A 16,045-nucleotide genomic window follows, 5' to 3' on the forward strand; every position below is an offset into this window, starting at 1 on the left:
CTAGATGACCTGGCAATACTTCTTTAACCAGCGATTGCATTAATTTCCCCAGTAACTATAGACCTATTAAACTAACAGTGTGTCACGTTTTGAACCCCCTTTTTGAATTGTTGATACATTTGCACACCTCCAGTCCATGGGAACCTCCCCTGAGTCCAAGGAAGCTCTCATAATTATGGCTAAGGGTTTGCTTACTTCCTTTGCTGCCTCCTTTAATATAACTGGTTAGATCCCGTCCACCCCGGGTACCTTTTTTATGTTTAACTTCAACAATTTCTCTTCCACTCTGCTCTCAGTTATTACAAAATCACTTAGCTCCCTGTCAGAGTTTAATAAACGTTTGATATCCTTGAACATCCCCTCGTGTGAATGTAGATGCAAAATACCCATTCAGTTTATCAGCTACCTGAGCATGATTATCAATAGTCAACCCATCAATGTTAAGTGGTCCAATCTGATTCATCCCTTTCCTTCTAGAGTTTACATAACTAAAGAACTCTTTGCTGTTTTTCTTTGTATCCTTTGCCAAAGATTTCTCATAGTCTGCCTTCGCCTGCCTAACCTTCTTTGTGACTTGATTACAGACTAGTTTATATCTGCCATAGGCCTCTTTGTCATCTGATTCTTTTTATGCATCCCATACATTTTTCTTCTCTGTCACGAGCCTCATTAGTTCGTCTGATCGAATTTTAGGCCTAAACTGTGAACAATATTTCTTAGTTGGTATGAAAAGTGTAGTAGCTTCCAAAATTAAGTCCCCGAAGGCTTCCCATTTAGAATTCAACATTGGTAACATCATGAGTTGATCCCACTGAACAGAATTTAAAAACTGTCTGTGACCCCTGTAGTCACCTTTATGAAAGCAAAAGCCCTTCTCTTTAGCTTTGATTGTAGTTACATCTTTAAGTAATTCCCACATCAGTACATTGTGATCACTCTCACCCAGTGGTTCCTTTATCTGCAAATTCTTAATGCATGAATAATCACTGCTGGTAATCAGATCAATAGTGTTACTCACTCTTGTTGTCTCTCGAACATGTTGCTGTAGAAAACAGTCATCCAAAGAATTCACAAAAGTCTTGCTAGTGTGCGAGTGACCAATCCACAAGTTCCAATCAATATCTGGAAAGTTAAAATCCTCCATTATAAGACATTCTGATTTACTGGCCCCACTCTGTTTCTCTGCACAATTGCTCATTATACTCGTCAGATTCATTTGGCCTATAGCACACACCTACTCTCATTTTTCCTTTCCCAGTCCTTATGTCACACCAAACTGACTCAACATTACATTGTCCACCAACATCAATTGGATGCACTTCCTTAGATTTTGTGTTTCTTAACTAACAGCATAACCCCTCCTCCCTCCCTGTCCTGTTTATCCTTTCTGTACACATTGTACCCTCCCCCCCCCCCAAATTCCAATTCTGCACACTGTCTTTCTGCTTATGTCTCTGATATCCCAAAAATATCTGCCTTTGATGTCTTGACTAGCACTTCAAGCTCATCAAATTATTAACTATACAGTAAACCCCCGCTATTCGCGGTCGCTGATTTAACATAAAATGAAACCTAAAAAAATTTGAATTTTAAAGTGCCATGAACATTTTCTGCCATAAAAAAAACGTGGGCGTGGCTAAAATTATCTTTCCAGGTCAAAACAGCGCTCAGTGGGTGGGGGGGGGGGGTGACAAAATCGCGAGCGTGGATGTTTCTCGCTAATCCTTGTTCAGTATGTGTTATGCGCTTGTCAAGCATATCAATTTATCATAAGATAAATTGATATGCTTACAAAAGTGATAAATCTACCATTTTTCAGTGTAAAACAGACTTTTTCGAGTGTGTTAATGGAAGAAAGTGACTTTATTGTGGACAAGTTCTTTCTAACCCGTACAAAAATATGGTTACGAATAACAAGGGAAATGTGAAAAGATCAAAGAAGGCAATGACATTAGCGAATAAAATTGAGTTATTAGACAAAATTTCTAATGGTGAAAGTGTCTCCTCAGTGGCAAAACATTATAAAATCAATGAGTCAACGGTACGATCAATCAAGAAATCAGAAGAAAAAATCCGCCGTAGTGTCCGTGAAAACGCGCTAATTGCTTCAAAAATTTGCTCTGTAACTCGTGATGTTAAATTAGAAAAAATGGAAAAAGCTTTAAATCTGTGGATAGAAGACCGAACTCAAAATAAAATTCCGTTAAGTTCACTCATCATTCGTGAAAAGGCAAAACTCTTTTATCAACACTTTAGCGAAACTGGTGATAGCACTGTCGTGATAAGTTTTTTAGTTACCAAAGGCGCTGGTTTGAAATTTCTAATAAATATTACATCTAATATTAAATTGTTTCTTATTTTCATTTCGATGCCATATGCTTGCATTTCACTATGTACTGTCTATGTACATAGTCATATTATGAAGATACATATAAAACATACATAGACAAAATTTTAGACTAGTTTTTCTTATATATTTCATACTTTGGAATGGAACCCCTTTATTACTATGGGAGCCATAACTCAGTATTCACGTTTTTGGTATTCGCAGCATTTCTCAGGAACGTAACCCCCGTGAATAGCAAGGGTTTACTGTACTTCTAGCATTGGTGTACATGCAAGTATACATGCACCTGTTCCTACTCTTAGTTACCCTAACACAGCCCATGTATTTGCTTGTTCCACTATGACTCCCAGCTATCCTTGAAATATCCATTACCTTGCTTTCCAGGCTGCTGCTCATTCTAATAGAAGCAGTACAAGAATCACTTTTGCCGCTGCCTGTGGCCACTGTTAACCTTTTAGTCTGTGTATCCCCCAAGCTAGCAGTTTTCCGACCCACTTAACACTGCCACAATAGTATCTGCAAATATTCTTGCACCCTTTAAGGGGAAGTCTTGCCTGACCAATTTGATTGGATACTATGATGCAGTCACGAAGGAACTGGATGCAGGGAATAACTTTGATATTATATACTTGGATCTTAGACAGGCTTTTGATACTGTTGCACATGGAAGACTGCTGCACAAATTGGAGCAGTGTAACATTGGAGGCAAATTGCTGCTGTGGGTAAAAGGGTGGCTGATGGGGAGAAGACAGAGAGTGGTAATCAATGGACAATGCTCGTCGTGGACTAATGTTATTAGTGGAGTCCCTCAGGGCTCAGTGTTGGGTCCATTATTGTTTTCTGTATTCATAAATGATATTGATGATGGTATATCAAGCTTAATGTCGAAGTTTGCAGACGATACAAAGGTAGGCAGGGTTGTCAAGGACACTACTGACACTATGCTGCTGCAACAGGATCTGGAAAGGTTGAGCAGATGGGCTGAGAGGTGGCAAATGAAGTTTAACATTGACAAATGTAAAGTACTACACATGGGAAACAGCAACCCCAGAGCAACGTATCAACTCTGTGGTATTACACTGACAGTGGTAGAGAATGAAAGGGACCTGGGGGTGGTTGTGCAGGCAGATATGAAGTTCTCTGAGCATTGCAGACGGGCTGCAAGAGTAGCTCATGGTGTATTGTCAATGATATATAGGAATTTTTCTAGCAGGGATAAGGAGGTGATTATTCCCTTGTATAAGGCAATGGTCAGGCCACACCTAGAGTACTGTATACAGGCCAGGAGGCCTCATTTCAAGAAGAATGTAGAGCTGCTGGAACGAGTACAGAGAAGGGCAACAAGATTAGTGAATGGAACAAAGGGGGTGCTCTTACGAAGAAAGGCTTAAGATTTGCAAATTACAGTGTCTGGAGACTAGGCACCAGCGAGGTGATCTGATAGAGGTGTATAAAGCATTGAATGGTTTGAGCATGCTCAATGCTGATGGGATTCTTCCTCTCGCTAAGAATAATCACCTGAGAGGGCATAAATTCAAATTGAGGAAAGACAGATGTAGGATAGATGTGCGGAAATTTGCCTTTAGCCAGCGGGTGGTTATTGGGTGGAACAGACTTCCATCCCTTGTCGTGGAAGTTGATAGCCTAAATAAGTTTAAGGCTCAGCTGGACAGGTATTTTGAACGAACAGAGGGGTGAAGTGGGAGTGGTTTTTTTTTTTTGGCTGATGCTGCATAAGCTTGCTTTCTTGCATCAAATGCCTCTACTAATGCTAATGCTAATGCTAAGTGTACCCCATCCCTGTAGAAGCAGTCTCTCCTATCAAAAAGCACAGACCAGGCTGAAAAAAATTCTACCCCTTGCACAATCTCTTCAGGGCCAAATTGACCGTCAAGGCTCTCATCATATACTTTCTTCTAATGTGTCTGTGCAGAATTGCAGACACTTTCACATTCAACCCTTAACTCACAACTTTTTTTCAACATTGACTACTTGAGTAAATCTGCAGATCTCTTACTCGTAATGTCATTAGTTCCAACGTGTACAAAAATATCATCTTTTGTGCCCATAAAAGATATATGCTCTACAACATCATCAACTTTTGCCCCTGGCAGACATACCCTGGTCCTTTTCCACCTATCCTTCTTGCATAGTGAGGTGCCTCCATAGCCAGGTGGGCAGGAGCAGCAGTGCGTAGCACACACTTCTTGATTAGACCGGGGTTCGAGCCTGTGAGCCACCAAGTATGGGGGATACGGAAAGGTCAGAGAATGACCATCACATATCCCCAGTGCAATGTGGCCTTAGTTGCTAATGCTCCTAAAAACCAAATAACAACAACATAACAAATCTTGCATAGTGTATTCCCAGAGTCCCTGACAATAGATTTACCAACAATAACTAGTTCCTTTTAGGTCCAGCGCATTCTGCATTGGAGATTGCCTCTGTGTTTCCTGATGCACAGGAGTGAGCTCTGCTGTATACAACCTGACCACATGATAGCTTGAGGCAGACTGAGACCGAAACAAAGCGAGTCAATAGACCTGCAGTTTAGTTTCCTGAGTCACATTCAGCTCACAAGTCACTGCATGCTCTTATCTGTAATCTGGGAAAACAGCTATTTTAACACATTTTCAAAAAGAATAAAAAACAATTTCCTGAATTTGATTATAAAAATAAAAGTAGATAATTATCAAAACAATAATGGAAACAGGTAATTATTATTAATTTTTAATTTTTGTAACTAATCAATAATAACACTGAAGTTTTGTATAACCTAAAAATAATAATATGATCGGGATTAATATGTACATTTACTGTATTATTATTTGTCCAAATCTTACATAATGAGAAGATAATATTTTTTACAGTGCCACATATACACTTTCATAATTGGACCTTTTTTTTTTTTTTTTGAAGAAATTTTTAATGGACATTTTATTACTATATCTATGAATTAGTATTTCACGGAATTAGCCAAAAAAAGCAAGCTTATACAGCATTAACCAAAAAAAAAATAAAAAATTCACCTATCTATGCTCTCCAATAGTTTGCCTAGGTCTTCCTTGAATTTATTCAAATTATCCACTTCTATAACAATAGAGAGAAGCTTGTTTCAGCAACCAACTGCCCGTTGGGTGAAAGAAATTTTATGCACGTCCATTCAGCAAGTACAAGTGTGTTAATTGTCTGACAGCACCAGGGTTTCCCCCATCTTCACGTTGTGTACTCTGTTTGTGTAACACAGAACTCTGTGAAGGCCAGAGATTTAAAAAGTGTGGGGAGTGGACGGATGTGTAGTGTTGTGTACCGTTGTTCTTCTGACCATTTAGCCTTTGGGCCCCTGTTGGGATCCACCGTTACAACACTTGGCCCCGGGTAGGCAGGTCAGGTACCCAGTAGATTTTTTGTACTCTGGCAGGCCCTGCCACCTAGTTTCCAAAGATTTGTGGCAAAGGCCTATGTAAAAAAAGAAAATAAATGAATAAAAAAAAAGGGGGGGGGGTTAACGTTAGAATATAAAAGGCCAAAAGAGGTTTATGTAAGCATGGTTTAAATTTGGACGTTATTAATTGATAAGTTGTGTGGGGGGTTACACTGCATTAGATTGGGGGGGGGGAGATTGAAGGCTGAAGGAAAGACAGAGGTATGGGGACGATAGAGAAGGCAACCCCAGAAATTCAGTGAGGCAGGCCCATGCCTCACCATGTGGAAGAAGGGGGAGGTAGGATCCATTCAGAAGTCCTCCTTCCTCGATTTGAATTGTGCCTTCTTATATGCATAATAGAGGAAGAGAAGAATCTCATCGGCATTGAGTTTGGTCAAGCTATACAAAGCCTTAAGCACCACAATCAGGCCACCTTGCAAGTACTTAAGTCTCCAGATGCTGCAATAATTTGCAGACCTGAAGCCTTTCTTAGTAAGTGCACTCATTTGTTCCCTTCACTAATCTCATTGCCCTTCTCTGTACCCATTCTAGCAGCTGTACATCCTAAAATGAGGCCTCCAGACCTGTATGCAGTACTCAAGATGTGGTCCAACCGTAGCCTTATATAAAGGGTTAATCACCTCTTTATCCCTGCTATTAAAATTCCTGTATATCATTGACAAAACCCCATGAGCTGCCCTGACAGCCTGTCTGCATTACTCAGAAAACTTCATACCTGACTGCACAATTACCCTGGGTACTTTTCATTTTCCACTATGCTAAGTATAGTACCACACAGTTGGTACTTTACTATGGGATTACTGCTACCCATATGCAGTATTTTGGATTTGTCAATGTTAAAATTCACTTGCCATTTCTCATCCCATCTGCCTACTTTTTCTAGATCTTGTTGCAGCAGCATACCTTCATTACTGTCATTAACCACCCTGTCAACCTTTGTGTCATCTTCAGACTTCGATATTAAGCCTGATATACCCTCATCAGCATCATTAATAAATACAGAAAATAATAATGGTCCCAGCACTGAACCCTGTGGGACTCCACTAATAACATTAGTCCACAAAGAGCAGTGCCCATTTATAACCATGCATTGGCTTCTCCCACTGAACTATTCCTTTTTCCATAGCACAACCTTTTCCGTAATGCCACACTGTTCTAGTTTGTACGGCAGTCCTTTATGTGCAACAGTATCAAAAGACTTCCTGAAATCCAAGTATATGATATCAAAATTATTTTTATGCATTCCTGTCTAGATGGTTCTGCATTACTTCTTTAGCCATTGATTCGATTATTTTCCATGTAACAGAAGTTAGACTAACAAATCTGTAATTACTCACATCATCCTTTGATCTCCCTTTGTGAATTGGAGATACATTTGCAAATCCCCAGTCCAAGGGTCCTCCCATAAATTGAAAGATGCTCTCATAATTATAGCTAATGGTATGCTTACTTCCTTTGCTGTCTCTCTTAATATAATTGGATAGATTCCATCCACCTCAGGTGCCTTTTTTATATTTACCTTCAATTTCTCTTCCACTTTCCTCTCAGTTATCACAAAATCATTCAGTTCCCTGTTGGAGTTTGATAAACTTCTGGCATCCCCCTCCCTAAAGAATTCCTCATATGTGAATGTAGATTCACAATACCTCTTCAGCCTGTCAGCATCCTGAGGAGGCTAATCAATATTAAGTTTTGCCAAATATGCAGTAAAATATTGTTATGCTTGACTTTAGACAGAGGAGTGTTGGACCAGGTGATTGAAGAGGATGGAGTGCCTCTCAACATTTATTGTATTGTTAATTGAATATTTTGGTGGAAGAAACATCTTGTATTGATAATAATATTGTAACCACTGACCTGAATGTTAAACAATTTATTTAAAAATAAAATATATTAGGCATTGAAATAACTATAAAAGAAACAAAACTATTACAAGTATAAAAGATATTAAAAGTAAATAAAATCAAATAAAATCAAATCAAATACACAAAACAGCAAATGAGCAATAAAGTAAACATAAAAGAGCTTTCAAGGCATGGGGACCTCTTTTTCAACTCAGGAAAGAAACATCATTAGAGCTTTTGCAACAAGTGACCACACTACAGTCCAGAAATGAATGCTATTATTTTACTGGTAATGGAGTTGTCCAGAAGACTGCATCTACAAACATTATTATTATTATGCTATATGGTGCAAGGAAGCCCCTGAGGCTTATGCTGTACCAGCCAAAAACAATTCGAGAGAGAGACTCTCACCAGATGTGAGCCCCTGGGGTTAATAACCCGAGAGATATCACCTAACTAAAGAGGACAGTCAAAATAAAGTAATGAATGTGTCCCAAAATCAGCTTTCCATCACTGTTTATAATTTCATTACTGGAATGGGAGCTGCTGTTAATTCAGAGGAATAGTATTTTGAGTAATTATTTATAGCCATATAAATTGAGCCCAAGAATGAAACTTGGTTATTATCATTTCCTGCATGTAGATTAATGTTCATATCAAAATGTTAACACATTTTTATGCAGTTACTTTATGACCACCTCATATTCCTATATCTGTTATAAAGTAGGTTGCCATTTATAATGCAGTGTTTTAGGCTTCTTCTTAAAATTATCTTTTTTATTGTACAGCTCTTTATTAAAGCATTCACTGCTGATAACAGTGCTAAAAGTCTCCTAGTTGATGAACGAATGACTGTAGGTCAAGTATGTAGGCTGCTGGCAGATAAAAATCATGTTCCCATGGACCCAAGGTGGACCCTTGTAGAACATATTCCAGAACTTTACATGGGTAAGAATTAATTATTTTAACCCAGTTCCTTGAGGAGGTTTTCAAAAAAAAAAAAAAAAAAAAAAATTTTTGATGTATCTTAATTTATAAATACAAATTATAAAAATATTATAATTTTTTTAATATTATAATATTTTTATATTATAAATATTATAAACTTCAGTCAGAATATTAATCTATGAAATGGAACACTTTTTTGCTTTGCTTATTTACATTATTCATCATAAAACAGTCTTCCTGTGAGCTATGCCAAACATACAGGTGTGTTGTTGAGTAGTATCTTTACCTGTAGCCGAGTAGGCCTCCATTGCTGAGTGGTCAGAACGGGAGAGCAGCAGCAGCAGCAGCATACTCTCTTTGAGTAGACCAGGATTCAATTTCTTGACCGCTAAATATGGCCGATCTGCCATCCTGCACTGGACCTGCTTGGCAGATTATGGGTCATTTCCCTCAACATGAATTGTTGAGGAGGCTTCCATCCTGCAGTGGATTGATAATGGCTGCTGCTTACTTACTTTTATCTTTCGTTTCAAGACGCCTGAAATGTCACCTTAATGTATAGTGGTTTAGGCGATTGCTTAATAAACTATATTATTAATTTTACATAGATATGAGTAGTATTAAATTTATTAATAATCTTAGTGGAAAACAATCACGTAACGTCCTTCCCTAACTATATTAGCAATAAAGATAATTTTATTTATAATTAATTAACTTTTTGCCAATTAATTACTAATTAATTAACTGATAATATATAAAAGTAATTCCTTTCACTTCAGCACACAAACATCATGATGTAATATTCCCTCAACTTTTTATAATGCTTTCATTATTTCCACCTAGATTTTAATAAAAATTGAAATATAACTTATATTTAATGTTTCTGCTGTGATTTTCAATATAATAAGCAAATAGCATTTAGGGCCTATTTAGGTCTGAACTTCCAGCAGGAGGAATTGGTCAGCAGCAAGGTCTGATGATGGGTATCGGCAAAATCCCTGAAACTTACTCAGTATCTATTGGTTTAGGTAACACCTAAATAAAATATATTAAAACTCCATGTGGTATAAGAGTGGTAACTTAGATATATTATAATTTAAAAGCAAATAGCGATAATTCATTATATCTTTTAATAACGCAATAATAATAAAAAATGAATTCAGAAAGCAGTGACTTCCATATTGCATAGAAAATAAGCTGAGTACTTTTATTTTCTTGTTGGCTATTCATTCCTCCAATCAGTGTATAATGTCAAGTGCTTCAGCTATAATATACACTGTATGGATAATTTATGTTGTGTGGATAAAAGAGATAATAATGGCTGAATTTCTAATTTTAATGAAATTTGAATTATCTTGATTAAGCTTTCTAAAAGAGTTAAATCTAAAATTTCATGAAAATTCATCCAATGGTAGTTAAGATATTACATGAAACTGGGAAGATTAACATGGTGAATACAGTAGATCTTTTTACATATGTGAAAACACCTAACTGCCATCAAATTGAAAGCAGTTTGCCCTCAGTGCTACTCTTGGAAGGTGACTCTACAAAGTACAGTATTGGAAATCTAACCAACCTGAAAGTATAGGAGATTCCTTTAGAAAACAGTTTAGAACTTTGTGTTGACAATGTCCTCGATCCATTTAGGCTTATGGTTTGCCTAAAAAAAATAGTAGCAAGGAGAGTACAAACGAGCTGACAAATCTAGGCAGGTTACCCTCTCATATGTGGAAAGTTTGCTTATGTCTCTCTCCTTTGCTCATGCAAAGGAGAGAGAGACATAAGCAAATAAGCCCCTGTCTTTGCATGAGCAAAGCAATTTGCTTATTTTTTTAAATATGCAAAATGCTTTATTCAAGGGGGGGGAGTAATATTCTTCAGTTAAGATGCAAATTAAATCTAAGCAGTGCATCCAATCAACACGGGTGACCAGTATAACGTTTAGTCAGTTTGGTGTGTGACATAAGCAACGGAAAAAAGAAAATGAGAGTTGGAGTGTGTTGCACACCTAATGAAAGTGATGAGCATAACAAACAGAGAAATAGAGAGGGCCAGTGAATCTGAATGTTTTATAATGAGGGATTTTAACCTTCCACATATATACTGGAACTTGTGGGTTCATCAATCACACACTAGTAAGACTTTCATGGATTTATTGTTTACTGTTTTCTACAGCTGCATGTTAGAGAGGCAAAAAGAGGAAGCAGTATTCTTGATCTGATTATCATAGTGTTTCTTCATGCATTAAGAATCTGTGGGTAAAAGACCCACACAGTGGCAGTAATCATAGTAGAATTCATTTAAAGACAGCTTCTGTCAGGCATAAAGGGAAAAGCTTTTCTATAGTAAGGGTTACTACAGTGGTCTTGGAGATTTTAAATTCTATACAGTTGGGCCAACCGATGATGTTATCAACAGCAAATTCTAAAAAAGAAACATTCAGAGAAGTTACTAGGCTTTTCATTCCAATGAAGTTCTTTTTCATTCCAGTGAAGAATGTTGTTTTATGCTTAGACCTAAATGAATGTCAGATGCACTATTGAGACATATGGCAGAGTAGAAAAATGCTTGGGATATGTATAAATTAGTCTGTAATCAAATCACAAAGGGGGCTTAGGCAAGCTAATTCAGATTATGAGAAGTCTGTAGTGAAGAATGCCGAGAAAAGCAGCAAACACTTCTGTGCTTATATTAACAGTAGAAGGAAGGGGTTGAATCACATCGGGCCACTTGATGTAAGTGGGTTAACTGTTGATGACCCTGCTCAGATTGATGACAAATTGAATAGATATTTTGCATCTAAATTCACACATGAGGAATTCTTTAGGGAAGGGAAAGCCAGAAGCTTATCAAAGTTTAATGGGGAGCAAAATGATTTTGTGATAACTGAAAGGAAAGCAGAATGGAAATTGTTGAAGCTAAACATAAAAAAAAACTGCATGGGGTGGATGGGATCTAGCCAATTATATTAAGGAAAGCCACAAAGGAGATAAGCAAACCATTAGCCGTAATTATGAGAGCATCCTTGGATTCATAGGGGAGGTCCCCCACTGACTGGAGATATGCAAATGTATGTATCCCCAATTCACAAAGGTGACATGAGTAATTACATACCTGTCAGCTTAATGTCTGTTCAAGGGGAAAATAATGGAGTTACTTGTTAAAGAAGTAATGCAGGACCATCTAAACAGGAATGCAATTATACTGCAGTCATAGCATGAATTTGTTAAGGAGCAGTCTTGTCTGCCCAATATGACTGGTTACTGTGATGCAGTAACAAAGGAACTGGATGCAAAAAAATATTTTGATATCATATACTTGGATTTCAGGAAGGCTTTTGATACTGTTGAAAATAATGTCTGTATAAACTGGAGCAATGTGGCATTAAGGACAATTTACTGCTATGGATAAAGGGATGCTTAAGTGGAAGATAGAGAGTGGTTATCAGTTGGTACTGCTCTTTGTGGAGTAATGTTATCAGTAGAGTTCCTCAGGGTTGAGTTCTGGGCCCATTATTGTTTTCAATATTTATTAATGATACTGATATCTGGTTTAATGTTTGTTGATGATACAAGGGTTGGCAGGATGGTTAATGACAGTATGATACTTCAACAAATTTTAGAAAAATTAAATTGATGGGCTTAGAAATGGCAGTTGAAGTTTAACATTCACAAATGCAAGGTACTGCACATGGGTAGCAGTAATCTCAGAGCAACTTATCAACCTGTAAAACTACACTTGGGGTAGTAGAAAATGAAAAAGACCTGGGGTAATTGTGCACTCAGATATGAAATTTTCTGAGAGTGCAGACCTGCTGCCAGGACAGCTCATGGAGTTTTGTCAATGATATACAAAAACTTTGCTAGTAGGGATAAGGAGGTGATTATCCCTTTGTATAAGACCATGGTTAGGCCGTATATAGAGTATTTATTATAATCTGGTCTGTAGGCCTCACTTTAGGAAGGATGCAGATCTGCTGAAAAGTTTGCAGAGAATGGCAATGAGATAGGTGAGGGGAAAAAGGTGCTCTTACCTAGAAAGGCTTCAATTCCGCAAATTGCAAGGTCTGGAGACTACGCACTGGCAGAGTGATCCGATGAGGTGTTTAAGGCCTTGAATGGAATGAGCAAGCCAAATGTGAATGGCATTCTTCCTCTTGCTGAGACTACATGCATGAGGGGACATAAACTTAAGTTGAAGAAGGATGGTTGTAGGATAGATGTGCAGAAGTTTGCCTTTAGCCAGAGAGTAGCTCTTTTTTTGGAATATGCTTTCATCTGCTGTTGTAGAAGTGGATAGTTTGAATAAATTCAAGGAAGAACTAGACAAATTCTTGGAGGGTAAGGATGGGCGAAGTATGTGTTTTGGCTGATGCTTTATAAGCTTGGTTTCTTGCATCATTTGCCACTACAACTAGTACCACTATTGTGTCTGTGTTGTTTGCAAAAAGAACATTCCATGGAAGATAAAATTCCAGCTCGACCAACATGTGAAAACAGCATGGCCAAGCAAAGGAACTGCAAGGAAAAATTTGCCGTGCAGTCACTTTTAACCAAGCCATGTATTTCAAAAGAAGAGAAAAGTGATTTTCAAAGGATTCATGTCTCTCCTTGGTAAGCTTGGTAAATATCCATTTCAATAAACTAAATAGTGTAGAGTCTCAAAGCAAGTTTTGAAAAAAATTTGTTTAAATGAAAATATTCTGGACACATCTACCTTGAGAAAGAATTACCTTAATGCTATTTATGATGACAGTTAGACACAAAATTTGTCAAGATATTAGAGAAAACTACATTTGGATGTCTGTGGATGAAACAACAAATTTTTGTGGCTGCTGTATTGCAGATTGTATGCCTGGAAAATTAGATGCAGAACCATTGCCATCTTATTTACTGCTGTAAGGTCCTTGAAAAATGTTAATTACTCTATAATAGCAAGATTTTGTAATGATTCTTTGCAGTTATTATGGCCAAATTTGAAATATGGCCACATAGCGAAAGAGTCTGCATTATTAGTGACACAGCTTTGTATATGGTAATAGCCCCTTCAGCTTTACAAGTTTTCTATTCAAATCTGATCCATGTTACTTGCTTAGCCCATGGCTTACATAGGTTGGCAGAGTCGATTTGGGAGAATTTTGGTGAAATTAAAAAAAGATCAAAAGCACCTTCAAGAATAACAACTTATCTACTCTTCCAGCTGATCCTGTTCTCACAAGAAGGGGAATGTGATTACAAGCTGCATTGTCTTATGCTAAAAATTTTGATTCTATAAAAGAATTTATTCATTCTTTAGATAATATGCATTCAGCGGCTATTGCTAGTGCTAATGGCAATGCTTTCTGATTCTCTAGCTAGAAAACATTTATTGTTCATCCGAACCCATTTCAGCTCTTTACCTAGTTATATAAACAAACTTGAAACATGGGAGACTTTTTTTGAGAAGTGCAGTTGGAGAGATGTAAAAAGTTGAATTGTGAATTTCAACTCTGCCTGGATGCTTAGAAGAAAATACAATAATGTTTTAGAAAAGAACTCAGGATTTCACACTATTTAAAAAAAATAGATGAATTCATAAATGGGAAAGGAAGTGAACTTCATTTCACATTTTTAAATACAATCCGGTCACTTCCATAGAAGTAAAGAGGTCATTCTCTGTGTATAAAATTATCTTGGACAATAAATGCCACAAATTTACAACGGATCACTTTGAAAAATATATTACCATGAATTGTAACAAAAGTTATTCCAGGTGTGAGTTTGAAAGGAAAAACTTTTAAAAAAGATGTTAAAACTTTTCATAAATGGTTTTATTACTTTAACATTCAAACACAAAAAAGTCGCAGTTCAATTAATTGAAATAAATGAGTAATAAATTAAGGTATACCTTTCTAAAATCTAGTAAATTTTAAAATCCAGTATCTCTTGCTTTCCCCGTGAGTGTTCTGCATTTTAAAGGGTTTACTTTCTTATTGTGTACTTTAACTCTTATTAATTTTAAATAACATTAATTTTTTTATTTTATGCAATTTTTTAGAACGTATTTATGAAGATCATGAATACCTTGTGGAAAGCCTTCTTCTTTGGGCAAGGGATACATCAAACAAACTGCTATTCCTTGAAAAAGATGAAAAGTATGATTTATTTATTAATCCAGAGGTAAGTTGTTTAACTGGGCATTCAGAAGTTGTATTTGTGTTCTGGATTTATTTATAGTTATTGAACCTACAGTTGGATGCATCCCAACGTTTAACGTTTAATTTGTTTGACATGTAAGTTGGAAGCTTAAAACCGGTGGCATCCTATATCACTTGCATGTTTGTTTGTTTGTTGATGTTTGCCATTTGGTTTTTAGGAGCATTAGCAACTAAGGCCATATGAGAAGAAAAATGCATGGGATACATATAAATTAACACGTGACACAGAAGCCTATGATAGATATAAGTTGGTCTGTAACCAAGTTACAAAGGAGGTTAGGCAGGCGAAGGCAGATTACGAGAAATCTTTGGCAAGGGATGCAAAGAAAAACAGCAAAGAGTTCTTTACTTATGTAAACTCTAGAAGGAAGGGGATGAATCAGATTGGTCCACTTGATATCAATGCTTCAACCGTTGATGATCCTGCTCAGGTAGCTAACAAACTAATTGAATATTTTGCATCAACATTCACACATGAGGAGTTATTCAGTGAGGGGAATGCCAGAGGTGTATTCAACATTGGCAGTAAGCTAGATAATCTTGTAATAACTGAGAGTAAAGTGGAGGAGAAATTGTTGAAGATAAACACAAGAAAGGCACCTGGGGAGGATGGGATCTATCCAGTTATATTAAAGGAGCCAGCAAAGGAAGTAAGCAAACCCTTAGCCATAATTATGAGAGCTTCCTTGGACTCAGGGGACGTACCGATAGACTGGAGATGTGCAAATGTGACCCCAATTCAGAAAGGAGGATCAAAGGCTGACACAAGTAATTATACACCTGTGAGTTTAACTTCTGTTCCAGAAAAATTAATGGAGGCACTGGTTAAAGAAGCACTGCAGGATCATCTAGACAAGATTTCAGTTATAGCTCGGACACAGCATTGTTTTGTTAAGGGGAAGTCTTGCCTGACCAATTTGATTGGATACAATGATGCAGTCACAAAAGAACTAGATGCAGGAATAAATTTGATATTATATACTTGGATCTTAGAAAGGCTTTTGATACTGTTACACATGGAAGACTGCTGCACAAATTGGAGCAGTGTGGCATTGGAGGCAAATTGCTGCTATGGATAAAGGGGTGGTTGAGGGGGATAAGACAGAGAGTGGTAATCAATGGACACTTCACATCGTGGACTAATGTTATTAGTGGAGTCCCTCAGGGTTCAGTGTTGGATCCATTATTGTTTTCTGTATTTATAAATAATATTGATGATGGTATATCAAGCTTAATGTCCAAGTTTGCAGACGATACAAAGG

General features: G+C 37.1%; 1 protein-coding gene across 1 annotated transcript in view; it reads left to right on the forward strand.

Moving 5' to 3' along the window:
• Positions 1 to 16,045, forward strand: part of LOC150091031 (uncharacterized) — a 556,951-nt gene that overhangs the window by 467,701 nt on the left and 73,205 nt on the right. Inside the window, 2 exon segments of the mRNA XM_090373962.1 lie at positions 8,428 to 8,587; positions 14,624 to 14,745. Coding sequence (XP_090230088.1) covers positions 8,428 to 8,587; positions 14,624 to 14,745 — 282 coding nt within the window.

The sequence above is a fragment of the Mastigoproctus giganteus genome, chromosome 1, assembly GCF_048544385.1.
Source record: "Mastigoproctus giganteus isolate SK-2022 chromosome 1, ASM4854438v1, whole genome shotgun sequence".
In the NCBI taxonomy this organism is placed as follows: Eukaryota; Metazoa; Arthropoda; class Arachnida; order Uropygi; family Thelyphonidae; genus Mastigoproctus; species Mastigoproctus giganteus.